This window comes from Cyprinus carpio, chromosome B12, assembly GCF_018340385.1.
Source record: "Cyprinus carpio isolate SPL01 chromosome B12, ASM1834038v1, whole genome shotgun sequence".
NCBI lineage: Eukaryota > Metazoa > Chordata > Actinopteri > Cypriniformes > Cyprinidae > Cyprinus > Cyprinus carpio.
Window position 1 is genome coordinate 11,497,772 of NC_056608.1, and position 21,669 is coordinate 11,519,440.

General features: G+C 35.9%; 4 protein-coding genes across 5 annotated transcripts; 1 reads left to right on the forward strand and 3 right to left on the reverse strand.

Moving 5' to 3' along the window:
- Positions 1–85: 85 nt before the first annotated feature.
- LOC109053152 (eukaryotic peptide chain release factor GTP-binding subunit ERF3A) lies at positions 86–8,492 on the reverse strand. The gene is made up of 14 exons (XM_042735349.1): positions 8,080–8,492; positions 7,011–7,052; positions 5,097–5,327; positions 4,928–4,961; positions 4,742–4,819; positions 4,228–4,408; positions 3,771–3,925; positions 3,545–3,685; positions 3,354–3,447; positions 1,849–1,929; positions 1,573–1,746; positions 1,371–1,460; positions 1,092–1,260; positions 86–966 (listed from the first exon to the last, which is right to left on the reverse strand). The coding sequence occupies exons 1-14, from the start codon at positions 8,243–8,245 to the stop codon at positions 914–916; spliced, it is 1,689 nt and encodes a 562-aa protein (XP_042591283.1). The 5' UTR covers positions 8,246–8,492; the 3' UTR covers positions 86–913.
- Positions 8,493–8,599: 107 nt separating this feature from the next.
- On the reverse strand, positions 8,600–11,987 carry LOC109053227 (meiotic recombination protein DMC1/LIM15 homolog). Of its 2 annotated transcripts, none has more exons than XM_042735350.1 (14): positions 11,910–11,987; positions 11,580–11,637; positions 11,342–11,386; positions 11,105–11,251; positions 10,935–11,017; positions 10,671–10,723; positions 10,532–10,573; positions 10,366–10,438; positions 10,177–10,268; positions 9,983–10,056; positions 9,784–9,898; positions 9,619–9,679; positions 9,432–9,548; positions 8,600–8,937 (listed from the first exon to the last, which is right to left on the reverse strand). In XM_042735350.1, exons 2-14 carry the CDS (start codon positions 11,634–11,636, stop codon positions 8,868–8,870), a joined length of 1,029 nt encoding a protein of 342 aa, XP_042591284.1. In that variant the 5' UTR covers position 11,637; positions 11,910–11,987; the 3' UTR covers positions 8,600–8,867. The 2 variants fall into 2 exon arrangements, with proteins under 2 accessions (XP_042591284.1, XP_042591285.1); XM_042735351.1 differs by lacking the exon at positions 11,910–11,987 and adding an exon at positions 11,751–11,837.
- A 766-nt stretch (positions 11,988–12,753) lies between these two features.
- LOC109053149 (mitochondrial import receptor subunit TOM22 homolog) lies at positions 12,754–15,037 on the reverse strand. Its single transcript, XM_019070569.2, has 4 exons — positions 14,786–15,037; positions 14,096–14,214; positions 13,891–14,008; positions 12,754–13,519 (listed from the first exon to the last, which is right to left on the reverse strand). The coding sequence occupies exons 1-4, from the start codon at positions 14,876–14,878 to the stop codon at positions 13,445–13,447; spliced, it is 405 nt and encodes a 134-aa protein (XP_018926114.1). The 5' UTR covers positions 14,879–15,037; the 3' UTR covers positions 12,754–13,444.
- Positions 15,038–17,082: 2,045 nt separating this feature from the next.
- LOC109053148 (transcription factor MafF-like) lies at positions 17,083–21,613 on the forward strand. The gene is made up of 3 exons (XM_019070567.2): positions 17,083–17,282; positions 18,965–19,026; positions 19,803–21,613. Exons 2-3 carry the CDS (start codon positions 18,991–18,993, stop codon positions 20,244–20,246), a joined length of 480 nt encoding a protein of 159 aa, XP_018926112.1. The 5' UTR covers positions 17,083–17,282; positions 18,965–18,990; the 3' UTR covers positions 20,247–21,613.
- The last annotated feature ends 56 nt before the right edge of the window (positions 21,614–21,669 follow it).

A 21,669-nucleotide genomic window follows, 5' to 3' on the forward strand; every position in this document is an offset into this window, starting at 1 on the left:
TCAGAAAACTAAAATATGGTCACCCTAAATTAGAATTACTAAACTGCAATGTATATTCCAGGACACTGAACACAAATGTTCTCCATTTTCATTTGAAGTCATTTTAGCGTTTTATTTTTTGGAAGTTTGATGTTTACATCCCCAACAGGAGTGTACAGAATTGACACCAGCTGATGTGACAAATTATCATTTTTTAACCACATGGGTGCATTTGTCATTTGTTATGTAATGACATCACAGTAAACAAATTCATCTGTTTATCTTGTGCATGATTACATCTCTACATAAGTGTCATTATATTTGAAGGACCAAGGCCTCTTGTATGACCTGATCTTGACGATCACGACTCTTGCAGGACTTGCCAGGTAAAGAGCAAGGGTGCTGACAAGCTTAGACCCTGTATGGACCCCCTTCATGCCATAATGAAACAGTCAGCAGTCTTTAACTGCCCAGATGATGCTGTTATAAAGTGATATGCAATCAGAGACCCTGCATTCGTACGGGGGGAAATGATCTGAGTGTTATGTTTGAATGGGGCACACAGTAATGGCATTAACCTTTCAAACAGATGACACCAAGTCTCATATTCTAACATAAACTTAAAAAGCCAATACCTTAAAAGAAAATTGCATCCATTTTAAGATTGAATTTGTACCAGTGGAGAGAAATTGGCTTTAAAAATTGGGCTACATGAGTGGCATAGCTGAGCTCTCAATATGAGAAAGATGTCACACTGAGCTTGTCTTTCTATATTAATGTTCTTCCTAAAATTGATACTGTCCTTTTTCCAAAGTAATTTTCTTAGATCTATCCACAGTGGGAAGATGGAGCAGTTTGGAGGACATCTGGCAGGCACACATCACTGCATCCTCCTCAATCCCAGAGTGCACCAGGGAACTCCGTCTATCTGTATTTAGTCCTTCTCAGGTACCAACTTCAGCACCTTGCCAATTGCGATTGTCTTTCCTAAAAAATAACATAAAACATCTTTGATTTTAGTATTTAGATAGAACATTATATCCGTCACTGGGATGAAAACAGCTGAAAATGTGATGTTTGATCTGTCACGTTAGATTTGGTTAATATCTTACCCTCATCTCTCAAGGTGAAACGTCCCATTTGAGGGAAGTCTTTAAAAGTCTCTAAGCAGATAGTTCCTGCGGCCCTAAGACGGGCGATGCATACTTGGTCTTGTTTGACGAAGCGTGGACGAGTCTTGCTCTTTTCTCCTGTCTTCTTGTCCACCAGACAGATTAACGCCTAATTGTGGAGGATTTTAGGAACATATTTTAGGTTACCAAACCAAAGAGCTCTGTTTTTGTTTGGTTTTTTTACACCTTTTACATCTGAACGCATTCAAAATGACTTACTGTTATCTGCACTTCTTCATTGCAGGTATGGATGTGTAGTACTGCATTGTAACCTGGGCATATTATGGATTTGTGTTCAATAATGACAATCTGTGAACAAGAACAAAGGAAAAGCCGTTAGATCTTACTACTAAAAAAAAAAAAAAAGTCAAAATATAATAACTAAACAAAATATTCTCCCTGTCAGTGTTGAAATCCTTACCTGGGCATCAAAAGTGCGTCCTGAGTGGCAGAGGTTCTCAGCGTTGCATAGGATAAAGCCTGGGAGAATCTCTTCCTCCTCAATGCCTTTGAGGCGGAGCTTCAGGTTTTCACCAGGTCCAGCGTAATCTGTCTCCACATCATCAGAGAGAAGGCTCAACACTTCCACCGTGTGCTGGAAAACCAGAACAAACAATGTTTTAGACATTTCGAGATAATGGCTAAGATTCATAATGGTTGCGATAACAACAAATTGTACTGTTTTGTACAGTCTTACCCTATTTGGCATCATAATAAGTTGTTGTGCTTTCGCGATACTTCCAGATTCCAGTTTTCCAAGCACCACAGTGCCCATGTCCTACACAAAAGATTATAAAGGAGCATTATGGACTCTATTTGCTGATATTAGAGGGTTTTTTTTAATTATTTTTAGATCAATTTTGGACAATATTAAATATTAAATTTTTGCAAACTTTGCCATCATTTAACGCTCACTTAAAGTTAATCATAAAAAACACTAATAATCTTTAGCAAATGTCAATGTAAAGATAAATTTTTTACTATAAATGCATTCACTTGTAGGACTTTTTTTTTTTCATTTAGAAAACTAGTATAGAATTTTAATACCAGCTATAACATGGAAACAAATATCTCATGAGAGAATGTAACTATTTTACATTTTGATTTTGTATGAAGTTGTATGATTTAATGAATAAGTAGGCATGAAAATTATTTTGGTTTTTGATTTTGTATGGTTTTTTATGTATTGTTTATTAGGTTTTGTATTTTTTTTGTCGATGTACGACTATTATGTTTGGTTTATTTTTTTTGGAATTTTTTAAATCAAAATACTGAAAATCACCTTTGAAGTTGTCCAATTGAATTCTTAGCAATGCATATTATTAAAAAATTAAGTTTTTATATATTTATGGAAGGAAATTTACTAAATATCTTTATGGAACACGATCTTTACTTAATATCCTAATGATTTTTGGCATAAAAGAAAAATCGATAATTTTGACCCATACAATGTTTTTTTGGCTATTGCAAAAAATATACCCCAGCGACTTCAGACTGGTTTTGTGCTCCAGGGTCACATATGTTGTAGTTTGAGTTCACTATAATAGAAGATTACCCAACCATGACGACTTTGAATTGTCAAACAGTTACAAACTACCACAAGAGTGTGTTGGTTTATCAGTCAGAATTTTAATGTTGGTGCATATTCATTTTAACACTGATATATTTTAACATTGGTAATTTTTTTTATCAAAGATAAGAAAAAACTAAATCTATTTGGGTGCCAAAAGTGTATTTGAAGATCTTTCCATCCAATTACTGACACTTAAATCAGATGGTATTCCTCAGCTCTAGCAAGGCATCTAAGCAAGGGTTTAATTAACTTAATGAACTTAACTGAACACAGGACCTCGTTTAGCTTATTGGTTCCATAATACCTCACACATTTAGTCTCAAAGGGAAGAGAACCACTGAGAAAACAATTTCCTCCTTCCATTATACTAAAAAAGTTTCCTGCCAAAACTCTCCCTCATGCTGTGGTATTAAAATAATTGGAAATCATCAGCAGAAACTGAGACAATAGCAGTATTTGGAGCAGTAAGACACTCTTGATAGACACTCAGCATGTCGGTTTTGAGGAGCATGTTGCTCATGCAAATGTACTTAGTGATATTGCATATAACTCTTCTCGTATCTGTCAGCATTGCGAAGTCATTAAACCTGACATCAAGTATCAAGGTATCAATACCATATTCCATTTACCTTGTATTTATCCACAATAGGCAATCGGATAGGACCATCACTGGATCTGGTGAAGTTTGGCAGGCTGTCCAGATGTGGAATGAACGGTAAACCCCTATTTTTTTTTTAAAAGTTTAGAGTTAATTGCCAATTGTGATTTGATTTCACCTTCATATATTCACAGTAGCCTGAAAATGACATGCTATACTTACGTGTACCAAGGGCAAAGCTCAGAAGATTCTTTCAGGTTGGCTCCAGTCATTCCAGAGCAGGGCATGAAGTGAATGTCTTTCTTTGGATTAAAGCCCACCTTCTTCAGAAATGGCACTAACTTCTCTTTACATTCCTCGTATCTGTGGGAAATGTGAAGTGATTGCTAAAAGCTGGACAAGACACAAGAACAAAAAATTTTAAGCAGTCAACCTCTATTTTATTCACCTATCCAAACTCCAGTTCACAGTGGGATCGTCCATTTTGTTGACGAGGACTATCAGATGTTTGACTCCGGCTGTTTTAGCCAGCATGGCATGCTCCCTCGTCTGACCTCCCTTTTCAAAACCGGTCTCAAACTCACCCTTTCTGGCAGAGATGACCTGAAGAAAAGAAAAATGATGTTTTCTTGATGAAATGTTCCTCAAGAAATCTAGACTAAATTGTTTATCTATCTATCTATCTATCTATCTATCTATACTAATGTTCAAAAGTTTAAGGTTGTAAAAAAATTAAGTAATATTTTTGTAGAAACATTTTGTGGTACATTTTTATTAAGGATTCTTTAATAAATAGGAAGTTCAATAGAACAGTATTTACTTTGGCAAAGACTTTCACAGCTTAGCTACAGAGCTATAAGCGACAATCAGTCCTGCTGTGAGGTAAATGAAAGAGAGGAACTCACCAGCACTGCCAAGTCAGCTTGGGATGCCCCTCCAATCATGTTGGGTACAAAGCTTTTATGGCCTGGGGCGTCAAGAATAGTAAAGTGCTTTTTCTCAGTTTCAAAGTAGGCTCTTCCAACTTCTACTGTTTTCCCCTTGTCTCTTTCCTCTTGGTTTGTATCTAGAGCCCATGAAAGATACCTGCAGGGACATGCAGATGTTATTTCAACCCAGAATGCATTATAAGAGTGAACATTTCAGTCAAAAAGTCATGAATATTTGATAAGCTCAAATAGACATCTAAGACTGACTATGCCATAAGGTTTTCTTATCTTAGACAAAGCTTCATGTTTGTCACAATACTGTTTTTGTAAAAAATAATTAATACTTTTAAGTAGCAAGGATGCAGTAGATTAATCAAAGTCTTAGAAGAAATTTTCATATTTTATATTATATATAAACAAATATTTTTGATCAAATAAATACATAGTCAGTAGTGCATATTATGAAAAGACATGAACTTGGTCTGTTTACCAAGTCTCTCTGTTCTTCTCTTTCGCCTCCCGTTCATATTTCTCCAGCGTTCGTTTGTCTACCATACCAGTTAGATACTTCATGGAAAACAATTAAATATGCATTTGCTATAGCTTATAATCATAATGTATAACAGAGAGTTATGTCAGTCAAGACTTTATTAGAAAAGAATCAACATTCACTTACATAATCTGTCCACCAATTGTAGACTTGCCTGCATCTGTACAAAAGAAAAATAAATCAAATCAAAAATTCTGGAGAACATATATAAAATAACTAGACAAGGAGGCATTGTTACAAAGATATACAATTGTACATTTTAACACTAAATGACACTATAAACATGTTAACATACCCACGTGTCCAATGAATACAACATTCACATGTTCTTTTTTAGGGGCATCCGGTGGAGGAGGAGGCAGCTTGGGTGTTGGCATCTCCTCATCCTCCTCCATCATTTCATCCTGTGCCTCATCCCCACAAAATCCTGTGTCCGCCGAGGATCCACCTCCTGGTTCCTCCTCATCCGGCTCTCCTTTCTGCTCCCATGTCTCCACTGCGCTGGCATCTGTCTCTCCATTCTCCACTGCAGCATGAACATGTTTGTGTTTAGTGGACACAGGATTCAAGGTTAAGAAAACAGCCAACAAAAATGGTCTTTGAAATGATTCATTATTCATTTCACTGTAATTGCCATTTCAGTTGTGTCAGCTCAAGCGTTTAGTAAAACAATGTCATTTAGCTACATCTCTGGAAATGTAAAAAAAAAAAAAATACTGCAAAGGACCTCCTAAAGACAAGCAAACTAGAGGCCGTGAGGGCAAGTAAAGGATAATTCACTATAAAATTAAAGATTTGTTATTATTTACTCGTTTACAACCCATATGACTTTTCACAGAAAACAAAAGAAGACATTTTTGAAGAGTGTTTATATGCAGGACAGAAATAAAAATGTTGTCATCATTTACTCTACCTCATGTCATTCCAAAATTATATGACATTCTTTCTTCTCTTGGAGAGTGTTTGTATGCATTTTTGAAGTGGTTTTTTTCTTTATTATGGAAGTCAATGGGTTCCAATTTTGTTACGTTCTTCAAAATTTTTACAAGAAGAAATAATACATATGTTTGGGATCAGGGTGAATGAATGATGACAATTTTTGGGTGGTGTATCCCTTTAAGAGTGCCAAAAAAGGAAGAAATCCAATATCAATGTCTTCACATTTAAATGCAACAGATAATCAACTGATTCTTTTCACTACCTATTGTATGATATATGAAGGATGCAAAAATGGTGCTTTTGCACCCTTTTTTTTTTTTTTTTTTTTAAGCGTGAAAACTTCAGTCTCTTTTATTGCAATTGCATGTAAAAGAACGACCAGCACAGGGTGTCTCCTTCAGAGTTCCAAAGAAGAAAGTGAGTCATATGGGTGTGAAACAGCATGAAGGTGAGTAAAAGATGGCAGAATTTTCATTTCCAAGACAGTGGTTCTCGACCAGTGGGCTGGGGTCCACTAGGGGGCCTCAACACACTTCAATCAAAATTATTTACATTTACTTATGTACAATACAGATATAAAATAAGGTACAACTCATGAAAAAAAAAAATTACATTTATTTTCATTACAACTAGAGTACCAGAAATACATATCAGTTTAGATAAAAGGGGAGTTGTGGAGTCAAAAAGGTTAGGAACCACTGCAAACTAAAGAGTTTTGAAGACTTAAGCAGAGGACAGGAAAGGAATTTCAATGAACTGATTTATATGCCATTACAATAATTGTACTGCATAACAATTTACAAAAACACAATAGACCCTTTTGCTCAGCAAGCTACAATGGCAGACAATTAAGAAATGCATTCATTGTTTTGGCAGTTCTATTAAACAGGTCATTAAACACATACAATGCAGTCCTGTCTACTTTTAACAGCTTCAGAGAACACGCAAGTTAACATCTGATTCATAAAACTGTGCAGCTGTATGAAAATGTATGCTTTACATTGTCATACAGTGTACAGCTGGAATCAGGGCTAAATGAGTAAGCACTGCTCCTTTGATGGAAACATTGTCATGTGCTTCACTGGGTCAGTAGCTGCGGCTGGAGGTGTGAGTACAGAGATAAATAAGGCCTGTAATATGAGCACGTGTGCTGATGTAACAAGCCTAAGTTTCCCTCTGTATGGCTGATGTAGCAGCATTAGTGGCATTGCAACGCTATATCAGAACACAAAACCCAGGCAGAAAAGCTATCCAAAAAACATGAACATACCCACTGGTTCGGAGATCTCCATACTGGCCACTGCATCGGTGCCTGTGGACAGAGACAGAGGGGGGTAATAACTAGATAATGTTAAATTATAATGTTATAAATCAGTTTTTAAGATTAATTAAATTAAGACAATTAAATTGTTTAAATCACTATTGTGAAAGAATGGAATAGACATAATAGTAACACTTTATTTTAAGGTGTCTTCGTTACACGTGACATGTACTTACTATTATAATAGCAATAAATTATGCATAATTACATGCAAGTCAACCCTAAGCTAAATCCTCATCCTAACCCTAACCATATAGTAAGTACATTTAGTTAATTAATATTACTTAGCACTTAAATGACTGTAACAAGGACACTTTAAAATAAAGTGTAACCGACATAATTTTAATGTACAGGTGAAAACAAACAGGACATTTTGATTCAAAGTTGGCGTGAACTTTACCACCTGTAATTTACATAATAAATTACATAACCTGATTTGTCACCAGGTGACAAATATTGACAGCAAGTAATCTGCCTGTAATTATAGTAACGTAAGTATTAACAATTGTACGACAGCTGGTCATGTGATCTCAACAACGTAGCACCCGTGAGGGGCTCCTGTGTAGACTAAAACAACGAACTAAGGTCTTCGTTTCATGTAAATATACATAATTTTAATGGTATCGAAAAGGTTGCGAACTTATTTATGTGTAACGCTTTTTAAGAAAGAAACCATTAGTATATTAACTAGAAAAATCAATGAAGGGGAAGAAACAGGAAATATCCTGGTGTGAAGTCGGCGGCTAAACCGGCCACGCAAGGCTAGCCGGGTAACAGTTCATGACAGATCAGCAGTGTGTATTGAAGTGCACTAAATCAACATTTTATGAAGCGGTGACGTACAACTGGCTAGGTACAATAAAATATCTTCACTTAGCTATGATAAACATTGCGCTCAACTAACTACTAACGTTACCGTCTCTCCGGCTAGCCTGCTATAAACATTTCCAGCTAAAAGCCCTTTTATGGGAAGACCTAATCAAATCCGTGAGTCGGTTTATTAACGTTGACAGTTTACCCTCAGACGTGGCGTTTTCCGGTGAATCTCGGGAAAGAAAGGATGGTACGAATTCCGCAGCGTTCACGTTGAGCCCGGTGAAGGCGGACTGAAGCTCGGTATCAGCCGTGGCCTCAACATCGTCCTCCTGTTCCCACGAATCAGGGGCTGTGTCTCTCGAGTCCATAGTGGCTTTAACTCGAATAGCTGACGTTTCTAGCGGGTTTCGCTATAACCCACGAGGCGGCTTTGACCAAAACCAACTCAGTATCGTTTTTTCAGTATCTATTCCAGGTAAATCGAGGGATTGGGGAACTCGTAAATGTGATGCAATGGTGCATGGGCCGCCTAGTCTTCATGCGACACCCTGGACGTGTAGCTAGTTAGCAGATCCTGGATCTTGCATGCACGCAGTGCAGAAACGTGGACTGTGAAAGCAGCGACCATGTGTGATAAGAGCCACATCAACAGCTTTTCAAATTAAGGCGATTATGGTAAAGCTACAAGAACAATGTTCAAAAAGGCAAATATTAACATTAAATATCTGCAATAGTTTTTATTCAACCGATTTATGTCATTTTAATTGAATTAAAATAGCTTTGTATAAATAAATAATACTGAACCATTCAAATTACAAAATATATAAACAGATGTGTAGTGTATAAAGTATAAATACAATTCATAAACAGATAGATAACAGAGAAACATGTAAATAAATAGGTACAACTGGTTCAATCTGAACAGATTCCATCATTAACATACTGCAGACGCTGAAGGACTGGGGAACTCATAACATGTAACATGTTTTCTTAGTCTTTGGCATCTGTTATTCCTCCAGCTGTGATGGCAAAAGTAGCCTCATTTTCCGGCATGTCTGGGCTGTAGAAAAGCAAAGCTTTTGTTTTTGCCAGCATTTCAATCAAAAGACAATCATATACTTACTATAACTGTCTAAATATACAAATATATTTACCTAACAATGTTAGTGTATGCATAAATTATGCCTTGTATGTTTTCTCTTTATCTTAGCTTAGAAACAAAAAGAGGAAATGGTAACACTTTACAATAAGGTTCCATTTGTTAGCATTAGTTAACTACATTAGTTAACATGAACTAACAATGTAATAACAGAAATACTTCAAAAGCATGTATTTATCTTTTAAGTTCAACATGTACTAATAGAATATTAAAATCAAAAGTATTGTATTTGATCATTTTATTTAATAGACCATGAACTAACAAGAAACAGTTGTAACATTAATAGATTAATAAATACTGTAAAAATTTTAATGTTCATTCTTAGTCAATCCATTAGTTAATATTACGTAATGGGACCTTATTATAAAATGTTACTGAGAAAATCTTGAAATTACCTATCAAATATTTTGGCAATTCTCAATTCAGCACGTCCTTTCCTCAGGCTGATGCGTGTGGTGGAGGCATGTGCCAGTATGTGTCCACCAATGGGCTTTTTGGGATCCGCTTGAAATCTAAGATCATAATAATCAGTTCAAAATGCCCCAAAATTCTCTTTCCGGTTTGTTATGTGTTCCTACTTACGTCATTCCAGCTCCTGGATCTGCAGTCATCTGGTTGGTAACAAACACTGCAACGTTGTACTCTACATCCAAAAAATGACAGATATTACTAATTAAGTGAAGGTCATGTCCATTACACGAGCAGTCTGCATTCTCATTAATAAATATTGAAGATGATTTTCCAGACCTTCAGAGATCTTCTGCAGTCTGGAGAGCATCTGTGCAAGCTTCTGCTGTCTCTCAGCCAGCTCACCCCTTCCAGAGAAGTCCACCCGGAACAGAGCCATGATTGAGTCTATTATCTGTGGAAAATCAATTGTTGATGGCCTCAAAATTAAGTAAAATCACTTCCTTAAACCTCAGAAAGTGTATTTCTTGATTCTTACCAGAAGCTTGAAGACACCTCCTTCCTCATGGAACTTGGCTGCAACAAAGTCTAACAGTTCCATCTGATGCTCACCTAATAATAAAAAGACAGGTTGATAAAAAATAAAAACACCACTCTTTGTGACCTCACTGACTGGTCTGTTAAACAGCATTTCAAAATTAAGATAAAAAGTTCTGAGGTGAAAGTTCTTACTCGTATATGCACGTGCATATAGCACATTATCCAGTACAGCTTCATGATCCACACTGAATCTGTCAGCTATGTCCTTTAGCCTCTCAGGCCGACTGGGGTTCCAATTATTAAGGAGAAAAAGGATTCTCCATATTGAATAGGTTTAGTAAAATGAATGTGGCACAAAGCAAGCAAATGCAGAAATGATACAAGGTGTTTTCAGAATCGATGAAGATGACCTTTCCTCCTGTGTACCCATATTCACCGGGAAGCTGAGCGGTTACTAGAAAAAGAGAAATAGAGTGACATTAATGATCTAAAAATGAGACTTAAATTCCACATTTAACATTTCCACAGGATCCATTTTTGCTCTTACCACACAGTGTATGAGAGAGTTGAGTCTTTCCAGTTCTGAATTCTGAACGAGGCATGGGAAACGATTTATAAAAACATGTCATTTTGGACAGAAAATGCATAACGTATAATTTTGGTTCGTAAACATAACAGCACCCTACCACCAAAAGCCTCGGTAATGGCCATACTCTCCACACCTCCTCCTAGGAGTTTGCTAAACAAAATATGAATAAAGCATTTCTGCTTTCATGTGACTTCAATCAGAAGTGTAAACCCTTATTAAGTACAGATCCCCATACATGACAAAGGAAATATAAAAACTTAATTTGTGATTGTGTTTTATTAATTCCTTCCCTCATTTTATTACTCAGTATCTAGTTTTGTTCATCTGTGGGGCTTTGACTGTTAAACAGGTTATTTCTTACTCAAACTCCAGACTGCCTGTTGTGATGTGGAACACTTGCTTCCTTTTTACACTGTATTCAGATGCTGTCTGAAATCCACATATCTGCATGCAAAAAGACTAAATGTAATAACTCTACAATACATAAATCCAGTCTTGTTATATAAATTCCAGGAAGCCCCATCAAATTACCATCAGTTTCCCAGCGGCTTCCTTTATTTTGTCAACTTTAGCCTCAGACAGTCCCTTTACATTACAGAGAGCACGGCGTGTGGTCATCTGGATGCCTTTCACAGTACAAATGCCTACAGACTTCAGTTTCTTAATGTCAGCCATGTTCAAGAGAGAGGGATATGAATCAGAGCCACCTTCATGATGACATTTTCATGACTTTAAAAACTTAACAGTAACATTATTAACGTTACTTACAATTCCATGTTTCTGTAAGAGCTCAATGTCTTGAAAAAAGGATTCCTGTGGGGGAATTTATATGACATATGTATACATACATACATATATATATATATATATACACACACAACTTTAAACAAGTAACAAAAAAGAAAAATATTAATTTAAAAGTTTATTATTTTCCTTAAATAAAACTCACTAACACGTTTGAAATTGTATTGGTTAACTTAAGCTCATAGAAATGAATATGAATCACCTCATCTTCTTGGTACCCCGATTCATCCTCCAAAGCCTGGTCCTCTAAAGTTTTCATTCTATGGATTTGTTTTTAAAAAATCAGTTCACAATAAAATACATTGTTTTGGGGGCCAAATAGCCGTTCATAACAGTCTGTAAGTATCTAGATAAATCTTTATATTTGGCTTACTTTTTAATCAGCTGCCTGTTAACTGTTAGCTGTCTGTTTCAAAGGAATTTATCTTAATTCTCGCTGTAGCTGTTACATTAACAAGTAGTGTCATGTTCCTCGTAAAAGTGTAAAAATAATTATTTTGACAAAAATAAATGAATATAAACGAAATTTTACCTCACGGTAATCCCTCAAAGAAAGCTGACAGAAACCAGTGACTCAAATCAGTGATGATCTCGCGCTGAGTGACACTTTAGCGCGCGAATCTGTCCCGCGCTCTGTAAATCTCAGTAAACTGAAATTAAAAAATTTCAGCTTTTTTAATAGTTGTGATTTTTACACTTCAATAAACATATATCTAGGTGGTTTTGTGTATCTCTTTCTCTGTTTTAAACTAAAATGTAAAAATAAATAAATAAACTTTATTAACTAAATTAATAAATATAAACACAGGTGACAGACTACGGACACGTTCCACAATTTTATTAAAACGATTTACTTTCAAGTCTGTCTGCTAAAAAAGTTTTTGAAAAAGTTTTACTATGCCTTCATTTATTTCTAAGGCATTCAAATACATTTAATGCTGTTGATATTTTATTCTCCAAAACCCAGATCTCCAAACATGAAAACCTTATAAAAATGTATAAAAAGTTTTTTTTTTCCCCCATGTAAACTACGATAATCTAAATAAACAGAGAACGTGGAAATGGTTAATTTAGGACTTTTAAACTGACGTGATTTCGTTTTGTGACGTCACTTCCACCTATAAAACCTGAAAAATATAATATTTAAAAATATATATTTATTCAAAACAACTATTTTTAAGGAAATAGCTTTGTCTGGGGGGTTATTTTATTCATTGTCAGCTGGCTATTGATGTTAGGATTAGGTTTAGGTAAAAAGCTATTTTGATCAAATCATCACTGCACTGTCCAACTGAAACATGACTTTTATTTTGCATTAACAAGTGACACGCAAATATTTAATATGAAATATAAAGTATACACAAAAAACAATGACAGAGGAGGACTTGTTTTTTATTCCTGTCATGTGTAGCAAACATAATTATTCACTAATGAATGTACAATGTTTTGAAACATTCGTTCTTAAATACTTCACAATGGTTCTGCATACTGTATGGCTTTTGTCTGAGGAATAACATTGCAGAAGCTTTGTATGATATTAGTTCTACTTGTAAAAGACACCGTTGGTAGAGAACCACTTCTAACGGTTTGAACATTTCTCAATCAAGAACAAGAAACAACCATAATTTGTAGACATAAAATTTCACAATCAATATTGGCCTTGTGTGCCCTCATAACTACTACAGATCTTTTGAATGCTGTTACAGATTCTCTGCACGTCAGTGTTGATCCAGCACTTCAATGGCTAACATTGCATATAATGCACCTACAACACAGTGGAAATATTCCCCAAAAGCTGATATACTCTATATTAGATAGCTGTAATAAAAAAGTAAAAGATCAGAGCTTGGATGAAAGTCTATGCAGAATGATTTGTGAGAAATGTAGAGAGAGAGGGAAGTTTATAAAAAGTCATCAGGGTCTCCACTGTACACACAAACTATACAGGGTAACGACTTCTTGATGTTGACCAACCACAGCATCTTCTCACATCAATCTCCAGTTCCTGCTCCCTCTCTCTTTCCCCTTCCTCTTCTACAACTCATGGATGTTACAACATATACATCATCACAGCTTCCCAGGAGCAGGTGGCATCATTCCAGGCATTCCTCCAGACATGCCAGCATTTGGACCCAACAAAATCTATTAAAAGCAGAAAAATGACCAAGGAAATGAGAAATGGATTTATATTTCAATAAAAAATTACACATAAAACACAAGCTTTTAAATATGGTAAACCACAACATCACAAACTTACATTTAAAGCAAAAAAGCAGTTGAAAATAAGACAAAAAATACAGGCACAAGACTGTGTAGGAAAGAATCACAAATCCTATGAAGCATTGCAAATCATGCATACACAAATTAATACACAATGCATACACAAATTCTTTTGATACAAAATTACTCATCCTGTTAAAGGAGATTCTCATCATATAGCTCACCTCTATTTAGCCGAGTATGATATTGCAGGGAAAGTGTTTATATTTATGCAGGACGTTGGTGATACTTACATGTCTCTGCTGTTGTAGTTGTTGCTGTTCCAGCTGTAACCTCTCAGTCTCAAAGACAACCGGCAGAACCAGAATCATAAAGGAAGTAGTGCCGACCCATAGAGCTGAGCGGGAGAAACTGCAAGAAAGCATAATATGAAAAAAATGTCCAGATTATAAAGAAAAGTACTGTTTTAAGTGGAAGATACAACTGCCAGTACCTCACCTGTAAAGTTTTTTGGCTACAGATAGTGAACTCTGTGCAGAAACTTCAGCTGCTGATCGCAGTGATTCTGGAAACATCTCTGTGAGACCCCACAACCTCTCCAACAGTGTTTCATCCAACTGGAAAAAATAGGAGGCATGTCAGAAAAAACTGGCTTGGTAAAAATGGCTTACTCAGGACTCAATGGAAAACCTCATTCCTCATGTGCAGGTACACGGCATTTGACAATTGACGAGTTCTATTAACTGTGAAATATTAAATTATGATATACTATGTGTATGTGAAAAATTAAGATTGATTTTAAAGGAAAAACACTAATGATTGCCCTTTAAATGTTATTCTTAAGAAATAATAGTAAATTAAAATAAATTATTTATATAAATTGATCATTATTTACTAGAAATTATTATTCGAGTGACATTTGTGAAATGCAAAATTAAGATAAAATGTTGTCACTTGCACAGAACATATCCCTGAATAAAATAAAATAAAATAAACGTGAGACAAATACCCAAACAACTTAAGAAGTAGGCTTTTCATTTTATGCAAGGTTTGACCAGCTAAATAGCTAATATTGGCTATAAAAGCACCAAACAAGATAATAGCTTTAGTATTTTTCCTTACAGTTTCCTATATCTTCACAATTTCACCAGGTCAAGCAAAACTGTCAAAGATATCAAGTAACGTTACCTCTTCATCCTCATCGTCTCCCTCGATCTCGTCTTCGGGGGGTCGTGTCTCCACACGGCCGGAGTCTGGAGAGAGCTCCTGGATAGCAGCCATTTAAAATACCACGCTAGTCACTGTAACCAATAACGTTATATTATAATTGTGAAAGGATTTCAGTGATGTCTTACAGCTTCACAACCAAAGAGCACGCATTGAAGCCCGAGGTCACTCGGATTACATGGAGACGGATTTACTTCCTCGGTTCCTTGTAAGGAAGCACAAAGACTTGTTAGGACACCTATCGACAGGGAGGTCTTACTGCGGCTCATGATTGCGTGCCAGTGGACGATGAAATAGTGGAAGATTGCTGTTTTTATTATTACTATGAAGTGGAGGAGGAACTCCAATTACGTACATATTCACGTCACTTCATACCAAAAAAAAAAAACCCAGAGAGAGAGAGAGAGAGAGAGAAAACATACGGCTACTGTGGGAGTTTCAGACAGTTGTTTCGAAACAAAACAGATTGTTTATTTTATTATTATTATTTATTTATTGCCTAGTACTTTTTAGCATGAATACTTGGAACAAGCTCCATGTCTTTTCTTTAAAGGTTTTAAAGGTTTTTTTACTGATGGGAATCTGTAGTTCAGTTTTGTGTATACTTGTTTACTATCAGGCAATTTTGTGGGGAAAATAAATAAACTTTTTTTTTTATTATTCTGTATTTCATTTAGGTTAAGAGTTATTTATTCAGTCAGCTACTTATTGAATTAATACTTAATAGTTCCTAATTTAAAATAAGGGTCTGTGCTTCCCCAGTGATCACAAATATGCTCAAATGTTTGTTTATTTTGATCACAATATATACTAGAAAGAGTGCTCTTAATAGCCTTAAAATATTGTATGTATAAAAAGTATTAGTTGTATTTTACACATGCTTTCTTTTATGGAGCTTTGATAGAGACATAATCTTTTCATGAAATTAAAGGGATACTCCACCCCAAAATGAACATTTTGTCGTAACTTACCCCCATGTCGTTCCAAACCCATAAAAACTTTGTTCGTCTTCGGAGTCCCAAGCCTCCTGGTTTTCATCCAAAATATCTTAAATTGTGTTCTGAAGATGAATGAAGCTTTAACGGGTTTGAAACAACACGGTGGTAAGTGATTAATGACAAAATTTTTATTTTGGGGTGGAGAATCCCTTTAAATGTTTTTAAACACTTCACTGAAAATTTTTAATTTACAAATTAAAAAACATAACTCAATTACATATATGTACACAATTATACATTGGGTGGATACAGGGTGGATCTGTGTAATGTGGAACACTGACTAATGTGGGATACCTAAGCTTCAGTGCATTTGTCTCTTCTGTTTCACATTAAATTGGTGTTGAATTCAAGCAGGGTGTCGAGTTATTGAAATAACTTGACTTTCTAGATCAGAGAGGAAACATTTCTTGTGAAGTCCGCTCAAAGTCATTGACATTTGTGTTATTACAAATTATTGTTGTTTTATTATTTTTTGATAAAATGATTTTTTTGAAGAGATATTTTATATTTTATAAATGTGTGTATAGGTTTTTTTTATTTAAGACATCACATGTTCCAAAGTTTTAAAATATTTTATGAAATTATTTTGCTATCTTTATTGTTACATTTTTGACTTAATTTCATGGTTATTATTGTCGCTGTCAGAAATCTGATGTTTTTGTAATGAATTATTTTAAATGGTATATGATTTCTGTTATATAGTTGTATTTACCATTCCACATTTCAACATACAGGCTACTAGATTTTTAGACAAACTGATGTAGAGAGCAAACACACTGTAGGCATACTAAATTAATCAACCAAACATGGGTATGCACATTTAACCAGAAGTGTTAAATGTACAAATTTTACTATTTATAACCCAAAACATAGTGTACCAGATTTGTGCGCAAGCTAGCTGTCCCACATTAGAAAATCCACAAATTATTAAACAATAGACATCCATCAGAACACTGATTGTCACTGGATACATTTATAGTTGTGATCTGGTTATGATCATTTGTATTCATCGAAAATAAAAGGCTGTGTACATTACACCAGCCATGTAAAAATATTCACATCAGTCTACACTTTCATTTAAAGTTGACAACTACGTGTAAAATACATAATAAACTCTTTTTAGACCTTATAAACTTAAATATAAACGTCGATGGGATTAAATGGGTTAATAAAAAGAAGTTACACAATGTTGTTGACTGATATTTTTGTGTGCTGAGGTCCCGCCCTCATTCTTAAAGCCTTGCGTCATCGTGTGTGTGTTTTTTATGAATGAAAGGATCCAGCCCGCCGATGGTGGACTGATTCCGGGAAAAAAGGCGTTTAGCTTTCTAGTGCGTCTAAACACGGGCCCGTGCTGCGATCACGTATGTCAGTCGAAACACCGAACCAGCGGTAAGAATCGTGGACTGCTCCGTATTCAGCTTCGTGTGAAATCAGCAAAGAAGAAAAATCAACACCAGGCAAGATTTGCATTTTATTTGCTTCGTATTTCGACATTTGTTTACACTAAGGAAACTGAGGGTTGTTAGCAAATCCGCTGTAACGTTAACGTTACATTCACTCAGTGTTGGTTTTAACGTAATACCCACTCTACTGATACTGTTATGGCTTAGCTCTGTATATTAACCTATCATTGAGAGTCGCATTTTATACATTTTTAATAGTATTAGTCTTAATGAGCGCGAATAGCATGTTTTTTATCACGATGTTTGGTGTAGCAACAAGCTAACGCGTAATAAGGAACTAGCTGCTTAAATGTTGTCGTTTCAGGCAGTTAAAATATATATTTGTTTTCAGCATAACTGTATGTATAATGTTCAGAACTACTCAAAACGTGTAAACATGTATGTTGTTTTCGATGGGAAACTAACGTTAGTCAGCAAACCTTGGTTTGATTCGAACTAACTTAGTAGCCTACGTTAGTATCTTACGTAATAAACGGGTTCTTGCGTTGTTATAATCTTTTATTATGTTTTATTCATAATTATAAGTTATATTTGATTTTTTTATTGTTAAATTGTCGCGTTGTAAGAAATGCAATACTTATGGAGCATGTTGTCCTCAAGACGTTTCGGGGAAAATGACAGCCGAAGACCTGTGTTGTTGTTGTTTATTAAATAAATAGGAGTTTTATAAACTGTTTATAAGTGTGTGTGGTAATATTTGTTGTGGCTAAGTAAGTGGGTATTTTATAAATGATGTGAAACGCGAAATGTGAAAGGAAAGGATTAAGTAAGGAGCTGCTGTGAAGTCAGGAATGGAGGACTTGTGCTGAATCACCGTGACTCTGTGGAAAAGCTCGGTCGGTTATTTGAGGCAGTAGCTCGCGCCGCGCGGATGATAGGCGCACGTCCCACGCATGACGGGAAGACTCGTGGTCAGCAGCGTTCACTTCTTCATCTGGACTTTGACCAGTCGTGATTCACTGTCAAGAAAAAAATGCTAACTCTTTGGATACGGGAAGCCTAGATTTAGAAGAATGAAAATAAGATCTGGAGGTTTGTCTTTAAATGGTCTTACAGATTGAGTGTTCACGAGAAGACCGCACAAACCACATTATATATTTATATAAGCATAGTTCCTGTCTTCTGTCTTCCTTATTATGTGCTAAAATTCACCACCCAGCTATGACGCCATACACCTGTTCATAGTAGTCAACCGATGTCTTTTAATACTTGATCCCCTGGTGGCCGATATTAAATTTATATTTTAACTACTTTATTTAGAAATAATTTATTTTGAAGGCATGGTAATCCTATAGAATTTTTCGGAAATAAAGAAACTGCTAAACATCTATGCTGATGATATATCAGCCGATATAATCAACACTGCGGATCTCGCATAGCATTTTGTTATTTCTGTTGTAGCCTATAACATCATTCAGTTATGTAAGGGCTCTATGCCTTCTAGTGCAAGGTGTCACTTGGCAAAACATTTTAATGAAAATGTCGAGTCCATAATATTTTTATTATGCTTTGACTATTTAATAAAAGCAAGGCACTCAAAGATTTTGTAGTATTGTGAATATTGTGTTTCGCAGATTCAAGCAATATAACTACGGCCTTTAGCTTTGACTGTTATTCACAATTTAGTGTGACCATGTATTCTATTTTCACTCAATCGGTTTGTTTGATATTTACAGGTTTCAGGGATACATAAATCCAGACAATGACTTCAGACGGCAGAGCCAGTAAAGCCCTGAAGGTAAAGATCATTTTACTGAAACCACTTTGGAATTTTGTCACATTCTGTAAATTGTAATTTTTACAAAAATATACTGTAAAAAAATGCTGGAGTTAAACCTGTTAATTGGCTGTTAACTGTAAGTTAACTTACAATATACAATACATGAGAGACTGTGAATGGAGTATAACATCACTCTATGTAATTTTACTGTAAAATACTGTCAAATTTATGGTATAGCAGTTCGCTGGTCAAAACTATAAATTGCCGCAATTTACAGAACAAAAGGACATTCATTCCCAGAAGTCACATTGTGACATCAACATCACAGTTTTACTTTATTATTCCTTTCTTCTCATTTGTGTTATCAGACAGATAGGGTACTTTTCTGTTATTAAGTTAGTGTGCATTGTATTATTTTAGTCTTGTGTGTTACTCTGATGGCATTTCGTCTTTTTGTATGGCATTGTGAATGGTTTATATATGGAGTATTGGTCAGCTTTTATGGACAGGCCACTTATGATGAACTCTGATTCATCATGTGGCTTTCTGTTTTACCATCTCTATTATTATGTTGGCTGTGTCAGCATATTTTTTGTATAACATTATAGCATTTAATTAAACATAAGGTTGTAATCTGAAAACTACACAGGCACCAATATTCCACCTGGTAATTCCTCAAACATTTTTACCATGTTTTTTAGGGTGAATTTTCTGGTTACCGTAGTTGCCTTTTTTACAGTAAAAAAAACCCCACAATTTTTTTTTACAATGCAAATAATGTCCTATTATTTCAGGTGAAGAGGGAATGCGGGGAGAACGTCCCAGTGCTGAGCGACAGTGAGCTCATGTCGCTGTCGGTGCGCGAGCTCAACTTGCACTTGCGCGGTTTGTCTCGCGAGGAAGTGCAGAAGCTGAAGCAGAGGCGACGCACGTTGAAAAACCGCGGCTACGCGGCGAGCTGCCGAGTGAAGCGCGTGTCCCAGCGCGAGGCCCTGGAGCAGCAGAAGAAGGAGCTGCAGCGGGAGGTGGAGCGGCTGGGGGCCGAGAACGCAGGCATGCGGCGGGAGCTGGAAGGGCTGGGTGCCCGTCTCGCCGCCCTGCAGCGCTTCGCCAGAGGTCTGGAATCCGGAGGAGGCAGTCTGCTGGCCACCACACCCCGTCTGAACACAGCCTCCGTCATTACCATAGTGAAGACACCGCAGCAGATGCACACCTCTAAAGAGCAAGGAGCATCCTAGGGCTCCACATGGATACGCAGACACACATAGGTACATCCCACAGACAGACAGACCATGTATACTCACATATACAGGAAGAAAAACAAGTACCAGTTGGGAATTACAGTTTCACATACATGTATAAACACACACAGACTGTATATACAGTCTTATAAATGTCCAAGAATAATCTCAGTGCTGTTGTTGTGGCCTCGAATATCCTGACAAGTGTATAAGTCTGCACTTATAAAGCTATTGCTAATGATAGCGTTATTGCTATTTATGCCCATTACTGTGCTTTCTGGATGGTGATATATGTTTAAAAAAAAATAGTCCTAACAACTTGTCTTCATGTGGGACCACCAACATTTCAGAAGTTGGTTAGTTTTGCTGGATTATCTCCATGGTATTACGGTGTCATGGGACAAGAGAACGTGCAGATCTATTGATACATGCCATTTATATATTCTAATGTTTGTATAAAAGACAAATGTTCAACAACAGACATGAAAGCTATTTTATTTGTGTTCGAAACAAGATGTTTGAAGGTAATTTGTGCTGTGATTGGTCTAAATACTACTTCTGATTGACTAGTTTGGGGTCATTGTTTGAATTATTGTGTGTTTTTTTGTAATGTTTACTTGTTGTAAGGAGTTAGTAGTTTAGTAATGGTAAAGTATACAGCCTTATTACTTATAATATGATTCAGTATGTGTGAGGGTCATATTTGTACTAATATTAGAGCGACTTGTTTGTAGTGGTATTTTTGTATTTAAAACCAAGACCATATATATTATTTGCTATTTATGATTAAAAACGTATCTGAATATTTTGGACAGCTGGAATATTTAAAAAAAAAAATACCATTCAAGGGGAAAAAAGAGAGGAAGGGGAATCTGAGGAAGATGTGAAAATAGAGGACAAAGGGGAAGAGAGGAGCCAGAAGGAGAAGTGAGCACTTGCATCTCACACGGGAGGGAAAAAAGGAGGATAAGAAAGTGACAGAAGGAAAGTGAAAGATATAAATGATATCACATATACGTCACATCAACCCGTGGTCGTCAGGATGACTTCCAACTACAAGCCGGGTTTACTCCAGTGAACGGAGTGATACTGTATGATCAGGTGACGATCCGTCATGTTAAACGTGGATCTCTCTGGTGATTTGTTTTATTGTGTAGTTAGCAATGTCGTCATCAGTACTGAGAATCTAACCTGGGAATATCATGCCCATGATACCTGTGCTTCAGAACAATGTGCAGAATGTTTTGTAAGAGAGGAGAGCACACAAAAAACCTGATGTTTGTATTTATTATCTGTATTTTTCTATGGTAAATTCATTGTCTATTTTATATCATTTAATTGAAATAAATGTTGTATATATTGTATATAGAAATATGTGTATTCACTGAGTAAAAAACAAAACAAAAACAGTATTCCACAA

Coding starts and splice junctions, on each gene's coding strand:
- LOC109053152 (XM_042735349.1), bottom strand. CDS start 8,245: ATGGACTCGAGAGACACAGCCCCTGATTCGTGGGAACAGGAGGACGAT. Junction 7,053..8,079: donor GGAAAACGCCACGTCTGAGG/GTAAACTGTCAA, acceptor CTCTGTCCACAG/GCACCGATGCAGTGGCCAGT. Junction 4,962..5,096: donor TGTATTCATTGGACACGTGG/GTATGTTAACAT, acceptor TCTTTTGTACAG/ATGCAGGCAAGTCTACAATT.
- LOC109053227 (XM_042735350.1), bottom strand. CDS start 11,636: ATGAAAACTTTAGAGGACCAGGCTTTGGAGGATGAATCGGGGTACCAA. Junction 11,018..11,104: donor AAGCCGCTGGGAAACTGATG/GTAATTTGATGG, acceptor TTTTGCATGCAG/ATATGTGGATTTCAGACAGC. Junction 10,439..10,531: donor ACTCTCTCATACACTGTGTG/GTAAGAGCAAAA, acceptor CTCTTTTTCTAG/TAACCGCTCAGCTTCCCGGT.
- LOC109053149 (XM_019070569.2), bottom strand. CDS start 14,878: ATGGCTGCTATCCAGGAGCTCTCTCCAGACTCCGGCCGTGTGGAGACA. Junction 14,215..14,785: donor GAGACGATGAGGATGAAGAG/GTAACGTTACTT, acceptor TATTTTTTCCAG/TTGGATGAAACACTGTTGGA. Junction 13,520..13,890: donor AACTACAACAGCAGAGACAT/GTAAGTATCACC, acceptor TGCTTTTAATAG/ATTTTGTTGGGTCCAAATGC.
- LOC109053148 (XM_019070567.2), top strand. CDS start 18,991: ATGACTTCAGACGGCAGAGCCAGTAAAGCCCTGAAG. Junction 19,027..19,802: donor GAGCCAGTAAAGCCCTGAAG/GTAAAGATCATT, acceptor CTATTATTTCAG/GTGAAGAGGGAATGCGGGGA.